This window comes from Meriones unguiculatus, chromosome 3 (genome assembly GCF_030254825.1).
Source record: "Meriones unguiculatus strain TT.TT164.6M chromosome 3, Bangor_MerUng_6.1, whole genome shotgun sequence".
NCBI classification, from domain to species: domain Eukaryota; kingdom Metazoa; phylum Chordata; class Mammalia; order Rodentia; family Muridae; genus Meriones; species Meriones unguiculatus.
In genome coordinates, this window is record NC_083351.1 from 34,918,417 (window position 1) to 34,936,286 (window position 17,870).

Consider the following 17,870-nt stretch of genomic DNA (forward strand, 5'->3'; position numbering starts at 1 on the left):
AGTGGAAGAAGTTGAGGTTAAAGAGCATAGTAAAAGTTGGCACGCTGAGTGACACAGGGTGTGTGTGTGTGTGTGTGTGTGTGTGTGTGTGTGTGTATGTGTGTGGTGGTGATGTCACTCATTACTCACCCAGCTAACAGGCCTGGAGTTCCTCAAAGGCAGGATCTGCCCCTTCTATCACATATGCAGTCCTATACACTGGGCGTCTAAATTTGTTTCTGACCCCAATTTACCCAAAAGCCCTCAAGCTGTCCTTGTGGTTTAGTCAAACCTGTCAAAGATCAGGCCTGAATTAGTAAAAAAAAAAATAAGATCGAACTGTTTTCTGAACTTAAAAAATTACTTTTATTTTAGGAACCAATAAAATTATGGCAAATATTTACAAATAATTATCTCACATAAAGGTTACATAAAATCAATTCTTCACAAGGAACAGTCACTCATGAAAAGACACAGATATTGAAACTACGCCAACCTTATTGCATGTTTCTCCAGCTAATTTAAAGCAAAGGTGTTGCGGTCAACCATTTAACTTAAAATAAATCCACAAATCCCAGGTTTGACATGAAAAAAAGTTAAAAAAAAAAAAAAGTAAACCAGTATCCCATCCCAGTTTCCTCCCAAGTCCCACCCTCAGCCCTTTCCCTTCCCCCAACAAAAGAAAAATATGTCCAACATCTTTGGCAAATTGGCACTGCTGTAATTACATTCAAATATTATCACACACAAAAGCAACACACATCACTAAGAAAAAAAACACCAATATTTCAAGTCAGTTCTACTAGAAAAAAAATATAAAACATACACACTTTAAAGAAGCTTTTTGTTTCTCAACCTGTTGGAGACAGATTGTCTCCCACTTTCAAAGGCAATTCAATTGTGTGGTTTTATTTATTTTTTGTTGTTTTTTTTTTTGTATATTTTTTTTAACAAGCGTCTATGCAGGCATCACAAACTTTGGCGGATACGGTAGATCAGTAGATATGCATTTCTTTGATGATGGAAGGGTCAGTCCCTAGGACAAAGTTAAAACCATCTAAAAGAATGAAAAGCAAAACCCACATGTCTTCCTGGCAGTTCCACTGGAATGTAATCTGCATTTCAACAAATACTCAATGTCTGAAGGCCACTAGAGGGTGACAAACCAGGGCAGCATTGTCCAGCAGCAGCCAGGGCCACACTCCAGTCAACCCCCCACCCCCTGTCCACCGTGGGGGTGGGGGGTGAGCCTGCAGCCAGGCAGAGGAAAAGCATGCTGGCAGCATCGGGCCCCTCGTGCCCACTCTCCACACTGGGCTGGTGGCTTGGGGCTGGTGGCCAGATCTACCTTCCTGAGCCCCGGGACAGGCTGCTGCTGGGTCTACTCGCCTTCTGTGACTGACGGCAAGGAGAGTCAGCAAGAACTGGCACTGGGAGATTCAGTCCTTCTTCTGAGGTTCATGTCCTAGCATTAGTGCGTGAGTGTATGACCGTGTGTATGAGTGTGTGTGAATGTGTGACTGTGTATAAGAGTGTGTGTGTGTGTGTGTGTGTGTGGTGCATGTATTCTCTGTCCATGCAGCATGGTGAGGAAGGCCTGACTCGGAGGCTCTGAGTTTTGCAGGATGTTTAAAATAGATTCGGAATTTATTTTCTTTCTCACTTTATAGCAATTAACTTGCTGTGGACTGGTTGGAATGTTCAACTCTCCATTTCCTCAAATACAATAAAATAGTTTCATTAAAATGTATCCATGCTTGGAAACAAGGGGGTCATTAAATGGTTTCTTTCTGTTCCAGTCTAAGGGAACTGCACCATTTGTAAATCAAAAACCTATCATCACTTGTTCCTAATGGTGCTTTTGGAGATGCCATCTGCATGGTGGTTTGGGGGACTAACCCCCCAACATTCAGCAGCCTTAGCAGGTGAGTGAACCCAGGTTGGGCACGTGAGACTACAGGTTGGCTTCCTGAAGTCAGGCCTTAGGGTCAGTGAGAGACACAGAACTGCCAAGTCCCTAATCCCTCATGCTGTTTTCCTCTCTCCCCTCTCTGCTCCATGCTCAAAGCTGTCCAGGCTGATCCTGATCCCACCATAATGCCTTGACATCCCCACAGTGAGGACAGAAACAGCAATTTGGTGCTGCTCAGGAGTCTAAGGTGTGGGCAGAAGTCTCCGGACGTACTGGCGGCTGTGTTCAGCCTCATCTGGAGACTGTACTAATTGAAACCTCTGGATTGAACCCCATGAATGGCCATGATCGGATACAAGTTCCCTGTTGGTCCTGGAAGTGTCCAGGAACTGGACCTCAGTGCTGAGGAATTACCAAAGACAGAAAGGAAGATGGGTGTCTGCGGCTCCCAGCATGCAGCTCACTCTATAGACTGTGCATCTGCGTCAGGACAGCACCTGTGCAAGGCACTCACTGTGTGCTCCGCGCTGGCCCTTGGGGGCCTGGCCACCACCGCAGGAACAGCCTGAGCTGACAGCAGGGAAGTGGGGATCAGCTCTGTGGCTCCCTCATGAATATGCAAAAAGGAATCTTGAGGTCCAGGGACAACAAGGGCCAGGGGGTGGAAGGGGCCACTAGGAGGTAGGGCAGACTGCAGGCGAGGAGTCGTGGCCTGACTGTCCAAGTCTCCTATCATGTATTTTGTTTTCTTTTATGAAATGCGCCTGCCTTGGACCTCTTGTAGGTTAAAGCACTAAAGGAATAAATTTATCCAGGTGCACCAGCGTGTGCCTGGAAACCATCACAGGCAGAGTCCAGGTGGTCGACAAGGCCAGGACCGCCATGGAGCTGGTCTAACTCAGAGACCTATGGGGTCAGCCTTCTCTAGCCTGCTTGGCCTGTGCAGGGACTCCTGAGAGACAGCGTGTCAGGTGTCACTTGTTCCTGGTATTTGTTTGGGAGTGCTTGGTTTGTTTTTCAGATTTGCTACCCATGGCTTGGAGTTAAATTCTAGCTGAAATGTCACCTACACGGGGGTGGATAGAGCTGAGGCTGCCAAAGGCAGGTCAACCACTCCGGAGCCTGACACCTCATAAAGGGATTTCATCCCTCAGTGCCCTGTGGCCACATCTGGGGCCCTATACACAGAAAACCGGTGGCTCCCTTCCTACCCAGCGCGGAGCTGCCTCTCTGCCACATCCAAAGCCCAGACAGTTCACACAACTCTCACCCTGCTCCCATCTCCAAGGGTTCATGAAAGAATGAGAGGAATGGAAGGCCTCCAGACAAGACTGTTTGTAGCTCACAAGAAGGTGGCTGATGGGCCAGATTCAGCTCATAGACATCTTTTTCTTTTGGCCAACAGAGTGTTTAAAATTTTTCACTATTGAGATGCCATTCATGGGACAATCTGGGCCAAGCCCTGCTGCTTTGTGCCTTGCGTAGAGGGTGGATTTGAACTACCTGGCTGGCCTCAGATCTACGTTTTTCTGGGCCTATGGATAGCCCAGACTCTAGGCCAGGCGCCCCTGTGCATTGTCATAGTTCAACCCAAAGTAGAAAGGGCAGAGGAAACAGAAAGGAAATGGATGGCTCATGGCACTGATGCCTTATTTTCTGAGAGTCAGATTCACGTCTAGGCCCTGCCACGGACCATGGCACAGGTTTGGACACACTGTCCTATGAGCCTTAGGGTCCAGCTGGGAAAGACTCCGCAGCAAGTGTTCATGTGAATTTAGGTAAAGACTGAAAGTTTCAGTGTTCACAGGACCAGCAAGGCCGCCAGTCCCCCCAGACCCTTCCAGTTACTGGGCCAGCTTCTGAGCGCCATCTTTTCTTTCCTCTTTGTAGGTCTGGGGACTTCTGGAGGGCTGAGGGGTGTCTGTCTTCAAGCCATGCACTCTATGATGGGGTCTCAACTCTGTGGGCAAAGGATGTGCTTCAGAGATCTAAGGATTCATCTCACCTGTATCTTCAAAGTGAGCCCCGAATGTCAGTGTCTTTGCCTCATGGGATAGGGGAGCAATCCAAAGCACAGTGTCCAGTTGTGAAGGCACGACCTCTGAGCAGGTGCCTTAGCAAAGGGGCGGTGGGTTTCTATAGCATCACAACTTCTCAGGCTGGAGCGGGACAAATGGTATGAGATATCCCTTCTCACAAAGTTCCAACAGAACTATGGGGGAGCAGGCCTGTGGAGGAATGCCCAGGCTTCCTGCCATGGAGCCGGTGAAGCCCCAGACTGCGTTCTGGGTTCTCTGGCATTGTGCATCCGCGGTGTGAGAGTTCTGGCTGGAGAGGGCGGGTGTGCAAATGTGAGAATGCACACACGCACCTGCATCCCAGCAGCTGGCTAGAGCAGTGTGTGTAAACAACCACGAGCCTCTGTGCTCTTGTGCTTCTACCTGGCATCCCAGGAACCACGGGGTTGTCTAATACAGATTCTAATGTGAGGACCAGCAGCACCTCAGGTGAGAGAGGAAAGATGGAGCTCCTTACAGGGGCAAGGCCAGGAGACAGGGGAGGGAGCCTCTGTGGATCAGGGTGGGCTTTGCTGAGGAAGGAGGGCGTGTGCATGAAGCAGCTGGCTGGGAGGGGGGCTGCCCTCGTGCCAGAAGCTTGAAACTGCGAGGAGGGCAGGGTGAACATCACTACAACGAGAACAGTGGCAGGGGACAGAGAAACAGGAGTGCGGACAGAGCCTTCTCCTTCCTTAGCTGACAAGTGGAGGCTGGAGGCTGGTCACCCAGCTCCTGGATGTGGGCTGGGGCTCTGGCTACCTTCCTTTGCCTAGCAAGTTCCACCAAGCCTGCTTCGAGTGCACAGGCTTTGCTCTGGCCTGGTGACAGGGATTCTTGGCAGTTCTACTAGTTTGGAAGCCTAATCTGGAGTACTGGGACAAGCAGCACCTCTTGCCGTCTTCACTGATACCTTCTCTCCCAGGGAGAGATAGAGGTGACAGGGATCACCATGTGTTAGAAGTCGGGGGGACTAAGTCCCACACCCCTACCTCTGCCAGTCAAGGCTTGGGGACTCCACTTCACTGAACTTCAGTTTCTTCTTTTGCCCCACTATGGGGATATTGAGGCACAGAACACATGGGGAGGAGGTCTGTTTTGTCTCCCTGTCTGGTTCTGGGCTTCCATAAGCTGGGCCTCAGTTCTCCTTAGGGGACTAAACCAGGTCTTTTTGAAAGCTCCTCTGTTTCTCATTCTTGTTTTACATTTGATTGGAACATTGGCAAGACCCCACATACTTATTCAAAAGTGAGGCCCTGACACAGGTGACCCTGTCACTGCCACTGCTCCCTGGGAGGAAGGGAGGAAGGGACAATAGTGAGATAAGCCTGTTCTTAGTTCAGCAGAGGATCAGAGAGGTAAAGGGTCTGAGGCCCCACAGTTCAGCTACAGCAGGCCCTAGGCACACTGTCACATGAAACGGTCAAGTTCCCCGTCATTGTTATAATTCAGCCTTAGTTTAGACAGGGGTTCTCCTCTGCCATTCTGAGTTGGCAAGAGGGACCATGCAGAGAATAGAGGTTCCAGATGAGAAATTGTGTCACTGGGCACCCCAGACTCAGACCCACCTCCAAGTCACCCCTGCCTCATTGCTTGTCCTGTTCCTCCCCTAGCCCGGCCTCTGTCTCCCACACATTCCTCTGCCTTTCCCACAGTGACCTCCATCTCCACCCCTTGGAGCAACAGGTTGACCTGTTTGGTGTAAGTCAGGCACCTGCCACCATCCCCAGCACCTCCACACCTAGACACACGCCCTGCTCTGCCAGGGGTGGGTGGGGCTGTGTGTGAGGAAGCTCGGTCCTGATGCCTGCAGGATGTGCTGGCCCTCAGTGCAGGGACAAGTCCTTTCTGTTAGCCATTGTCTCTGTGTCTGGGACAGGCTTGCCCAGAATCCAGTTGTTGCAGTCCCAGAGGACAGTCGTTGAGTGAAATGTCCATGGCTGATGTCCAAAGTGACTTGAGCCTGGGCATGCCTCAGAAAACATATTCAGTTTGGTGGTTCTAGGGGCCAGGGGGATCTGGGGGAGCCTCAGGTCTGTCCCTGGCCTGGGTCAGATGATCTTCTGATCATGCAGAGTCACAATGCCATCAGCACTTGGATAACCTCTTACTGTAGAACAGCAGCTGAGGAACGTCCCAGACAGTCTCTTGAAGGTCCTTGATTAAGAAAAAAGGACTGTCGATGCTGTGGTAGCTCCACAGAAAGGAGGCAAGAAGCCAGGGTGTCTCCCTGAAGCGTATCCCTCTTGGGGGAAACCTCAGGGGAAAATTGCACGATGACCACCAGTGGGCCCTCTAGACATCAGAGAAGCAGGGTGACCAGAGGACAGGCATCCTCGCGCAGGCACCGTCAGTTTCAAAGACAGCTTTGAGATCCTTGACAGGGCACCAGGGCAGAGAGGACCCTCTGTGCATGGGTGGAAGATGTCCTGTGATGCATTGTGGGTAGGCTGATCTGCTCCCTTAGACCCTCAGGCCCATAGAGAAGCAAGAAAGTATTTACACGGGCGCTGTGGAGCAACAAAAGCTAGCTCTCCTTTCCAGGCCTGCAGTGGCTGAACCGCACAGATGGTCAGACAGTCAGGCATCTGAGGCAGGCAGGGCCTGGCTGCGGTGGTCTTCGGAACAGCGGAGGCCCTGCCACCGCTGGGAGAAGCTGACTCTTGAAATGGACAAGCACGGAGTAGTCCAACAGCCCTACCTGGATCCCAGGCAGAAAAAAAGGGAGGGAGGGTGCTTCAAGTGTGTGCGGGAGGGGTGGGAGACGCAGGCGTCGGACCCCTCTGTCTGTCTTGGGGGTTGGGAGGCTGCCTCCCTCAATGCAAGTGCTCGGCGCCCAGGTGGCTCTGAGGGTCAGTGACGGTCGTAGGCGGTGGCTGCGGCAGGTGGTGCGGCTCCCCGGGCTGCGGCGCTGTAATAGTATGGGGAGCCTGGAAGACACAAGAGGGCACGGGGGTCAAGCCTGGAGTCCCCTATCACCAGTCTCCCCACCTCTGTCTCAGGCACTGTGCATGCTCCCTAAGACCTCTGTCCTCATCTTTTCCCTGAACTGCGAGTCTAATCAGGGCCACCTATACCTGCATGCAGACTGAGGTGCCTGGGTTTTATCCTGGCTGCTGCACGTGGCCTCGCTTCCTTCTGCGTGGCTTCTGTCTGCTTCCATGTTATTGAGAAGAACTGAGTAGGTGCCCCTGGGGACCACAAAGCCTAAATTATTCAGGACCTTGTGTGTAAGAGTGTTTGAGGTCTTATCTACAAGAATGACGTCTTTAGGTTTTCATCTGATTGACAAGTACCCCGTGGTCAAGCTTTGGTTAGCCTCTCTGGGCTCACTGACCATACTCCCCACTACTCCCAGCCATACTCCACACCATGCCCAAATTTTGTGCATGAGTCATCTTTACATGGGTCATCTCATTCAAATGTAGGTGGCAGGGCCGGTGACCCCATTTTATCGGACTCAGGACTCTTGCCTGGAGTTTTCGGCCTGTGCCCATTTCCTGTCTAGGCCTTTTTCGAGTCCAGGGCCCTGCTCTCCTCCTCTGGGAAGACTCTCTTCTGAGCTTACTTTCCTTCACAGGTTAAGCCATGTGGTATAATCACCTCTCTCCTCTGTGCACCCCCCATCCCAGGACGGAGAAGATAAATAGGCAGGGGCTAGGCTCTGGCCTTGTCATTTGCCCCCAGTTTTCCAGCTAAAGGGAATCTGACCCAGGCATGTTAGCTGACATGTATAATCCATGGCTTGGAAGCCTGAGGCAAGAAGATTGCCAAGAGCTGGAGGCCAGCCTACATAATGAGATCCTGTCTTGGGGGAAAAAAAATTAAAAGAAGTTTGTGCTCTGAGAAGCTGGGCTTTTAGAAAAGCTCTGATGACCACTGACAGAAAGTGAGATTGGTCTGGGCTGGGGCATGGACATTGAGATAAAGCCCCTTCCTGTGACCTCAGGACAGAGCGGTCCCTGGGTTCCTCTCATGCCTCTGGACTGTTTTCTGCTTTTGGGTACATTCTCTGCAGTAGCTACCAAAAGTCCTGTCTATACTAAAACCGTTCTTCAGGGACTTGAGGAGCTGGGGGGTCCAAGATTCTGGCTGGATTCTCAGAACCACAGAGCTTAGAGCCTCAAATCTTTCACAGTGAAGAGACGGGTGTTCAGCAAAATAAAAACCGGTTCGCATCACAAAACCCCTCAGTGCTGGAGCCTGGCCCTGAACCCAAGATGTACGCTTGGTGAGGGGTTCATCTACCACAAGACAGTTCAAAGCCAGTGCTGGAGGGACAGGCTCATTGCAGTAGACAGAAATTGGGGATCTAGAGCCAGTCTTGTTAGGGTGGGCCTAGTGAGCCTAATTCCCAGATGAATCAGCTGGGATTTGTTCTGGAGTCTCACTCAAATTCAAACTGACCCTGACGGTTCTCCCAGATACCCTAACTAGGGGTTGAGCTGTAGGGTTTTCTTCACAGGCCCAACCATGTCTCGGTGAAAGGCAAGTAACTTTGTTCCCACAGACCTCAGTTGTTTTCATCTTTAAAAGGGCGCCAAGCGTGAGGGCGCTGTGGAAGTGGTCCCTCTCATCTGAGGACTTACATCTGTTAACTCTTACCAGATATGAACTCTTATCATGCCTGTTTTCTGAATGAGGAGGCTTGGCCAAACCCATGCCTCATGTGCAGTAGCGTTGGAGGGCACTTTAGCGTTGGACCTCAGCCTCCTGGGACCCAGGAAGTGATAATGAGGTGCCTCTGCTTGCTGCTCCACAAGGCAAGCATCCCACACCGAAGACTCCCCAAAGACAGTCTCCTGCTGCTTTCAAGGTCACCTCTCCACTCCAGCCCTGACTCAGGAATCTGTCTGCCTCTTCCTCTGTGGGGTGAAGCTGGGGTTCATTCCCTGCAGCTCTGGGGATTATACAAGGATGTGAAAACCCTAGGGGTTGCCAAGGGCCCACAAGGGGCAAGAAGTAGAGGAAAAGGCTCCAGAAGCCCCATGGTGAGATTTCCAGCTCCTTTTCACAGTTCTGTCCACCCCGCAGGGCTTAGCCAGCCCGGGTGGCGGCCTTGGCTGAGGATTTGATTTACCACAGAAAATGAAAACATCAGTTCTCAAAGCACTCTGTCTTCCCGGTGCCCATTAGCCTTCCATCTAGAATAAACTTGTCCTTCCTTCTGTCATTTTTCCTCTCTAATTCACATTATCATCAATTTACCTCTTGACACCGTCATTCCAGGCTGGCTCAGGGCTGGTTCCCTCTCTAATCCCTTTACAGCGACCACAGGCACCCCTATTCTAATCCTGATTGACCATGGCCAGCTTCTCTGCTGCCAGCTCTCCTACCCCCCCTCATTAGCCTGGGGGACCTCACAGGACGAGGTGCTGGGGACAGCACTGTTGGTCTCATTCTGACTGTGCTGGTAAACGAGGCTTCAGCCGGGTCAGCAAGGGTACCTGAGGGACCTGTGCAAGGCTACCTCTGCATGGGAGGAGTGAGCTGTGGATATGCCTTCAGGGGCTCACCCGAGCCTGAGGAAACACAGGACAGGCTACCACATTCCTGGCCTTCTTCACCCCAAATCAGAGAGATCATCAGACTGGGTCTTTCTAGACTGAACCCTTGGGATTTGTTTGGCCAAACCGCGGAGAAGTCTATGGCAGGGCCTGCACAATGGGAGCAGGGTGCGTGATGGGAGCCGGCTGGGCTCAGGTGGGCCACGTGTCTTCATCAACACACAAGCAGGGTCCCTATGGATTCAGAGCCCACACCTCGAGGGCCTCCTGTTAAGAGCCTGTGTGAGAGGCTGCTGTGGTAACCGGCCTCATTTTACCCCTGGACCAACTGAGGTCTAGGCTGGTGGATAGCCTGGGTAGATCCAGGTTATGGACTCGAGCCATTTCTCATGCTTCATAGTCCTCTTGTGTTGGCACTTCTCCTGTGGCATGGACCAGCCTCTGACTCGTCTTCCCAGCTTCCCTTGCTGCTGGGGCTTTGGACATAGGTGGGGAAGGAAGCGACTTGAGGGAATGGTCTGGGGGATTCCATTCACTAGGAACAGGTGCCAAAGGCCTCTGTGTCTCAGTGGTGGCTGGGAACACGCTGTCAAGCACCTAGGGAAAGCTGAATGGTGGCGTAACTGGTGGGTGGCAGCCAGCAACAATGGGGACAGTTACAGCAGCGCAGCCCGGCAGGGCAGCTGGCTGTATTCCTAGTCCTGTGTCCCATGCCATCTACTGACCCTGCCTGGGCTTTCTGGGAACCCCTGCTGTTCTTTACTAAATATGTTTCTGCTTAAATTAGTCAGACTGGATTTTGTTGTTAGCAATCTTAAGCCTGCTGACCTCATCACTCACAAGACTTGAGTGCGTCAGGCTCTCACCTGTTTCTAAAGGGGCACAAGCTCCTCTCCCAGCTGTAGCTGTTCAGACTGAATTGGTTAGGGATCTTGAGAGAACCCCATGACACACTGCCTAAAGACACAGGCTCTGGGTGACCTGGGGTGAATGAGTCTGCCCTTCTGAGCCTCACCTCTCTGTTCCTCAGAGATGCGAGGATGGCGCACATATAGAGAGCTTTTGAAAGGATAACATGAGATGACCCTCGGGGAGCGTTCCCCTGTCTGGTAGAACTGGTAAATTCTCACGTAGATAGGCAGTTTTGATTCTGCTTCCTCTTCCCTACCCTCTCTTTAGGCCTCCTGAAAGCCCACCTAGCACAGGTACACTGAGGCTCCTCCCCCAGCCTGTGAGATTAGAGGGCAGAGCCTGACATTATGGGCTGTGAACTGACCGGCTTTTCCTCAGGCTTGAGCAGGAGAGCTTTAGTTCCTCACTCCCATCCCAGTGGACGTGTCACTACCCTGCAATCAGTTCCAAACTTCTCAGCCTGGTTCAGAGTTCACCACTGGGAGGTTCCCTCCCTACTGCAGCACCCTTTGAATCCCCAGAAGTGAGTGTCACCGCTAATCTCTGGGTTGCTTTGTGACTTCTCTCAGCAGGGCTTTGCATCACCCGTGGGCTGGATTTCTGGCCTTCTTATGCTGCCTTGGCATGAAGTCACATAGAGAAGCCCTGCGTCAGTGTGGCCTCAAAAAGAGCCATTCCCACAGGCCCAAGCCTTCCTTTGAGCCATATTCCCTGTGTCTCTCCTTGTAGTACTAGGACCAGAGCTCAGTTGGAGGGAGACTGGGAGATTTCCAGGAGAAACTCCTGGGCTTGGGCTACACACCTACGACCTCTCCGCTACACCCGCAGGAAGGCATGGTTGTTCTCATGTCAAGGGGAGACAGCAGCCGAGACACTTGCTTAAAATAATTTTGACCAATCAAAAGAGAAGACACTGACCTACAGACTTAAGTCCTCTGGGAAACCAGAGCTAACCAGAGTTCAGAGTCTTCTGTAAGGCAGGCTGGAGCTCTCCCTCACACAGGGATGTGGAATCCTAGTTGGCATGTCCCCTATTACAGTTACAGTTGTCCACAACACACCAGGATGCTTGGGGTAGCTCAGGGTCCCAAGAGCATATCCCACATGCAGCTCCAGTGTAGTGAGAGGTGTGGCATCCATGCCATGTGTCCGTCTTAATTAAAGCCAGATTGGGGAGGGAATCAAGGCCTGGGGTTTGGCGACTTGAATGTGCAGACATCAGGTTACTGCTTTTCTGCGAGGTTCTTGGTCCTAAACTAATTAAGGATTTGAGGAATCAGCGGGCTTTCACTGAGCGAGGCCTTGTTAATGCAGACAGACAGGCTGGAGAAGTCTCAAAGGCTCCTCCACTCTCCTTTCACTGCTCGAAGTAGAGCATCCTTGGCTGACTGTAGAGAGGGTATTGTAACCTGCAAGCTGCTTGGGGGTTCCACATGGAATGTGGTGATGATGCCTGCATCCAGGGCCCCTGTTTTAAGTCACTGCAACTTTGGTGTGCACTCATCGGATGGCTTCATGTAGGGTTAGGTCAACAAAACAAAGGACTCTTCTTGATCCTTGGAGGTCAGTTAGGTCTGCTGTGCATGTGTGAAAATATACTGATGATGTTCATAGACCAGGCTGGCTCCAGCCATGGACGTTCTGTGAACTTCAGATAGAAGTTAGACACCAGCTGAGCTCTAAACAGCATACCTTGGCAAGCCAGAGGGCATCTGGTTCCTAATGGAGCTGGCACCAATGATGCCCATAGCAGATGTCATTAATCAATCAGTGGGCCTCAGAGCCCTTAACAAGACAGTTTTCCAGGGAGCCAGCACCAATCAATGCAAGTTTGTATTTTCATTGCCTCTTGTTTATGGAATTTTCACTGTATTTAGTGGTTCTTAAGAAATATGAGTTACTCACAGGCAAGCACTTTTCCTACCTTTTTTCTCCCTCACATTTCCACCCCCATGAGCTGCAGCGGCATTAACGGCACTGTGACCACCATAAAAGGTCCCGTATTTCACACGCATGGGGAAAGATATGACCAGGTCCTAAGAGGGACCATGGCCCAATGAGGCATCCAAATAGGGCAGCCAAGGACCAATGGACCGCACAAATAAGTACTCACCAAGCAACCCTGGGTTGGGAAACCTCCAGGAATCGTTGTAGGAGGAATACTGAGGGTGGCTGTAGGGACTCCCAGAAAATTCACTCCCTGCAGGAGGCGGGGAGAGAGAGAGAGAGAGAGAGAGAGAGAGAGAGAGAGAGAGAGAGAGAGAGAAGGCAAACGTTAATTCAGGTGCAGAAAAGGCTGTGGGTTCGAGTCAGCTTACATACTGAATGTTGCTGGCGCTTAACTCTCCCATGGCGACCAAGCACAGCATATGGGGCTATGCTCCCACACAGTGAGCTGTCTATTTCACCCCAAAGCACTTTGTACCAATTGGATTGGAAGCCACAGAGCCAGCATGTGCGGGGTGGGGTCTCCCTTGGTACTCCTGCCTGAGTCCAGCCCTAGCCTGCTGCATCACTGGCACTGGCTGAGGCTCCTAAGGGACTCTGGTGGGTTGGTTCCATTCCCCATGCCCTCAGCTCTAGTGTGGACCCTCTGCATTATGAATTCAGGGGGACTGTGCCAGGGGCAGCCGGCTAGGCAGGGACATGAGACACAAGGCTACCCCACGTGTCTGGAGAACGCAGACAGCACCCTGCTGACATGAAGGGACAGGCTAAATGCTGATGAAACAAAAAAGGGGTGTCTTCTAGGCAGTGGAGAGAAAGCAGCTGTTGATGGTGGTGGGTGCACTCAGGCAGCCCTGGGAGGTGAGCGTGGGAGAAGGGAGGGTAGGCTGGGCCCAGAGGACAGGTCACTCACACCCACAGCCTGAGGAGCTGGCCACTCACCCCCGGCTCTTCCTGGGGTGCCCAGGGGATTCTCCTCTGCCGTCTAGGCCAGCTTCACACTCTGTCCCTTCATGCTTGTACTAGTAGACTCTGCCCATTTCTTTCCCCGTCCTCCCCAGAGCTGGGGCCCCAGAGGGCAGACTGGGTTCTCCGCCCTCCACACTGAGTGTGCGAGAGCCTGCTATGCCTAGCAGAGGCTTTGCAGCAGGGCATGCACGGAAAGCCAGTGGAACATTGAATGGTTTTCTTAAGCCCCCAGGTAAGGCCCTGCCCTGTTGGAGATGACAGGAGTTACACGGTCCTAGGAGACTACCTGCGGCCAAGCATGACTCCATGATCCCCCTAAAGGGAACGTACAAAGGCCAAAGGGCAAAAGGCTTTGGAAGAAACCAGTCTTCCTCCCACCTCTTAGGTAAGCACAGGCAGAACATTCACGCGCGTGCGCGCGCGCGCACACACACACACACACACACACACACACACACACACACACACGCACACGCTCCTGCTCAGGCCTCTCTGGGGGCCACTCCCAGCCTGACAGGCTGAGCCTTCCAATTCTCTGTTTTTTATGCCTCAGTGGTCAGGGTGTCAGGTTCCGGCATAGAGAGGGAGAGCGTGGTGACAGTGCTGGCTGCATAGCCTGGGCATATCCATCAGCGCTACAGTGCCTCCCCCCTCCCGAGCTCTTCCTCCTCCTCCTCTTTGGGAAGCAGGTTAGGGGGAGGTGGAGATAGAGCAGTCTGGAGTAGGGTGACAGCATTCTTGCAAGGCTCTTGGAAGCACATCCTGATAACGCCGTGCCTGGCCTATTCCTGATTAGCACCATTGTTCCTACTGCCAGGCCACCTCTTCCAGGAAGCCTCTCTGAGTTCCTCTGGGTTCTGGGCCCGCCTTAGGGCCACTCGGCTGGAGTGAGCTGGCACGGACCCTCGGGGGCCTGCGAAGGCTCATAAGCAGCTTGCAAACCCTCTAGATTCCAGAGCCTGGATGGCGCCTAAGTGAGCACCACCAAGGTCTCATTGGCCTTGCCTTGGGTGGGGTGCCCACACACAGAAGCATCTGGCTCTGCAGGTTTGTGCCCTGGTCGCTCCTAAACATATACCTGGTTTCCTGCAGACAATGGTGTCCAATAGGTCATTGGTATTCCCATGTCACAGAGTCCTTGAAACTCTCTCCTACCCCCTTCCTGGGCTCCGGCCAAGAGAGGCCCTCACTGGGATGCTTCCCCTGACTAGCTCATCCTTCTGTCCTGCCATGGTTTGTTCCACAGAGCTTATCACTTTCCAACCTGTCTTGTTCATCATGCTCATCTTGTTAATTATCTGTCTCTTCCACGAGGCTGAAAACTCCTTGGGGGACAGAGTTTTGCCTGTTTATGTCTGGATCCCAAGCTTCAGCACCAGGCTTGGCATCCATCTAGCGTGCATGGATGACTAATTGTGAGTGAGCGAGGAGAGAGATAAATGAATGAATGAATGAGTGAATGAACGAAACTCCTAGGTCAGCCTGGACACGTTACCGAGTGGACTGAGTGGACCTCTAACTTGGATAAAGGCTACCACGACTTCTGTTATCCGCTCCCATGGCCAGGGGTGTGCTGTGGCGTCTACTGTGGCTGAGATTTAAAGCAATGTCTGATTCGCTGTGCCCAGGAGGAAACAAAGCTATCAGGAAGCCCACCTGATGCTCTCAGAGTCATGGTGAGGGGGGCTCCCGAGTCCTTGTCCGGTGGTGTGCCCTGTTAGAGCAGTACACCCTTGGCAGGGAGATCTCGGTTATCTCAGGGACATAGGCTGACCCAGGGGCTGCCCAGCCACCTGCTGGGGACTCCGCACTGGTGCCTGATTATCTGAAGTGCTATATAGTAAGCCAGTCATGGACAGAGTACAGAAGCCAGGATCTCACTGCCAGTGAGGCTATCCACAGATCTGGTCCACACAGTACCAAAGCTGGTTAGGGAACACCAGACTGACCAGGCATATGCCGCAGTCTTTGATCAATTTGGCTCAGGGGCAAGGATGTGGAGCCATGCTTCATGGAACTCCCACAGGTTCACTCAACTCCTCTGTGCCTCAGTTTCCTTCTCTGTAAAGTTGGGGCCACTGCAAAGCTCACGCAGTGCTGTAGTGGGTTCAGAGAAGGGGCAATACATCTGCTATGGTGAATGTTTCCCCATCAGTCACCAAGACTTCCTCGGCATCCAAAGTCAAACGAAACCTCCCAGCGACCCCGTGACGCTCACAAGATTAATGAACTGGCATTTCAGTTGTGAAACGTTCCCTCTCAGGCCAGAACACAGCCCCAAGGCCAGGTTCCTGTCCCTGGCCCTGGACTTGCTTGTCTTTAAAACATCTGCCTGTTTCTCATCTGTCAAAGGACGGAGCAGTAGCCTAGTGGTTCTCAGCCTTCCTAATGCTGTGTGTCTTTAAAACAGTTCCTCAGATTGTGGTGACCCCCAACCACACAATTACTTTGTTGCTACGTCATAACTGTGATATTGAACCCTAATGTAAACACCTGATATGTGATGCCGTGGGGTCGCGACCCGTAGATAGAGCACCACCGCTATAGCTCCTCACTCCTCAGCTGTGACTAATGCCTTTCCTCTGGGGTAGGCCTGAGGCTCCCACCTCCTCAACACCACTCTCTCACACTGAGGGGCACCTTGTTTTTTGCAGGAACCTCACAAAAGCAGCTTGGAAAGGCAAGGTATGTTTAACCTTCTAGGTCCACTGAGCCCAACACCAGAGGGAGGCGGGTGGGGGGGCAGGGAGGCCCTGGGCCAAGCTGAAAGCTGGAGATGGGGCTTGAGGTCAGTCAGCGTGATGGTGACCTGTGATGGTGAGACCTCTGAGAAGCTCCGCCAGAGGCAGCTGCAGAGCAGGGTACATAAGGGTTGGGAGGGGAGGGTTTTAGCTGGCACTAGGATACAGTTGAAGCTGCAGGGGGAGGGAAGGGGTGAGGTCAGGGAGAGCTTCCAGTTGGCTGCTGCCGTGGCAGAAGCAACTGTCCATCTACACGTACAAACTCTTCCTCGAGAGCAGGCTCTCAGGAGTAGGAAACCAAAGTGCCTGGTTCTAGCTTTTGTTGGGGCTTCCAGAGGTGAGGCCAACAGGCCCGAGGTCAAAGGGCACACAACAAAACACCTTCCCTTGTGAGTTTGCCCAGTGAAAAAGACCCCACCCTGGCCTCTTTCTACTGATTTATACTCTGGGCACATCTCAAAACTGTGAACCCCTTAAATCAGAGCTTCTATTTCTTATTAACGAGAAGGGTTCTATGAGGCCCAAGTTGGGGTTAGCTGTGTCCAGATAGCTATCATTCAGTAGGCAGTGGGACCTCCGTCCAAGAGGCACAGAGCATACCGGCTTTCCCTCAAGGTAGGTATGGGTGCTGCCCAGAGTTGGACACATGGAAACACCTAAGAACACTCCAACAGCAAACCATGGTCCTCTCCATTCTGGTCAGTGGAGTGGTCCCATGAAGGGTAAGTGTGTGGACAAAGGCCTGCAGTGAGCGTGCAAGCCAGCTTGTATGGTGCCATGGGCTCAAGTGAGGGCTCAGGCCGCAGCACCCAAGGCTGGCTGAGAGCTTGCACTTCTCTTTAATGGCTGTGTGGCCTTGGGCAAGTGAATGAACCTCTCTGAGCATGCTCCTCATCTTCAATACGGACTAAAGAAATCACTGTTTACCGTTTGAATGTCCTCCCCCAAAAAGTCAAGTTGATGTTCATTTCCATTAAGAAGCACTCAGAGGGTGGAAGTAGCCAGGCAGTGGTGACACACGCCTTTAATCCCAGCACTTGGGAGGCAGAGGCAGGCAGATCTCTGTGATTTCAAGGCCAGCCTGGTCTACACAGAGTTGTAGGATAGTCAGGGTTACACTGAGAAACCCAGTCTCAAAAACAAAACAAAACAAAACAAAACAAAACAAAACAAAAAGAAATGGTGGAAGCTTGACCGACTATTGTCTTTGTAGGCGGGGCTTTGGGGGAAGTGACTAAAGATACCCCACCATGGGGGAGGGGCACTAACACCATGGGAACTGTGGCTTCACAAGCAGAGAGATGAACTGTGTTCTGTGGTTATGTGAGGTCCTGAATCCGTCTGGACTCAGCAGGGTCCCCCCTAGCGAGAAGAGCTTCAGCAGATAGAGCTGTCCAGCTGAACTTCCCAGTTCTCAGAGCTGTGAGTGGAGTCAGCCCTCACTTTCTATAAACTGTGGTCTGTGGCATTCGGTTACAGCAGCAGGAAATGGACCAAGGCAAGCGTCTACATCACAGGACCAGAGAAGCAGTGAGACAGTGTGCCTAGAGGGACAAAGCTACCTTCTGCCAACATGGAGGAAACTGGAGAAGTGGGGAGGGAGGGGATGAAAAAGAGGACCCTCAAGCAAATAGGGACCAGACTCAGAGGATGTCACAGCTTTTGCTGAGTTCTTAGGTGCTCAAAGATGGGTTTGGGGGTGAAATGAGGGGCTGTGTATAAGAAAGTGGAAGGACCTGAATGAAGGGACTCGAAGATGCATGCACCCACATCGACACATGTGTGTGGGTATAGTGTGTGTGTGTGTGTGTGTGTGTGTGTGTGTGTGTGTACTTGAGGAGTGGCAATC

General features: G+C 52.1%; 1 protein-coding gene across 4 annotated transcripts in view; it reads right to left on the reverse strand.

Moving 5' to 3' along the window:
- Window positions 1-328: 328 nt before the first annotated feature.
- The window catches only part of Pax5 (paired box 5), a 184,451-nt gene continuing 166,909 nt past the window's right edge, over window positions 329-17,870 (reverse strand). For 3 of the 4 annotated variants that reach the window (XM_060379851.1, XM_021645981.2, XM_060379849.1), the window contains 2 exons: window positions 12,478-12,564; window positions 329-6,875 (listed from right to left, as the gene is read on the reverse strand). In XM_060379851.1, coding sequence (XP_060235834.1) covers window positions 6,799-6,875; window positions 12,478-12,564 — 164 coding nt within the window. In that variant the 3' untranslated portion in view covers window positions 329-6,798. The remainder of the gene's footprint in view (window positions 6,876-12,477; window positions 12,565-17,870) is intronic. The other variant, XM_060379850.1, reaches the window with a different exon arrangement.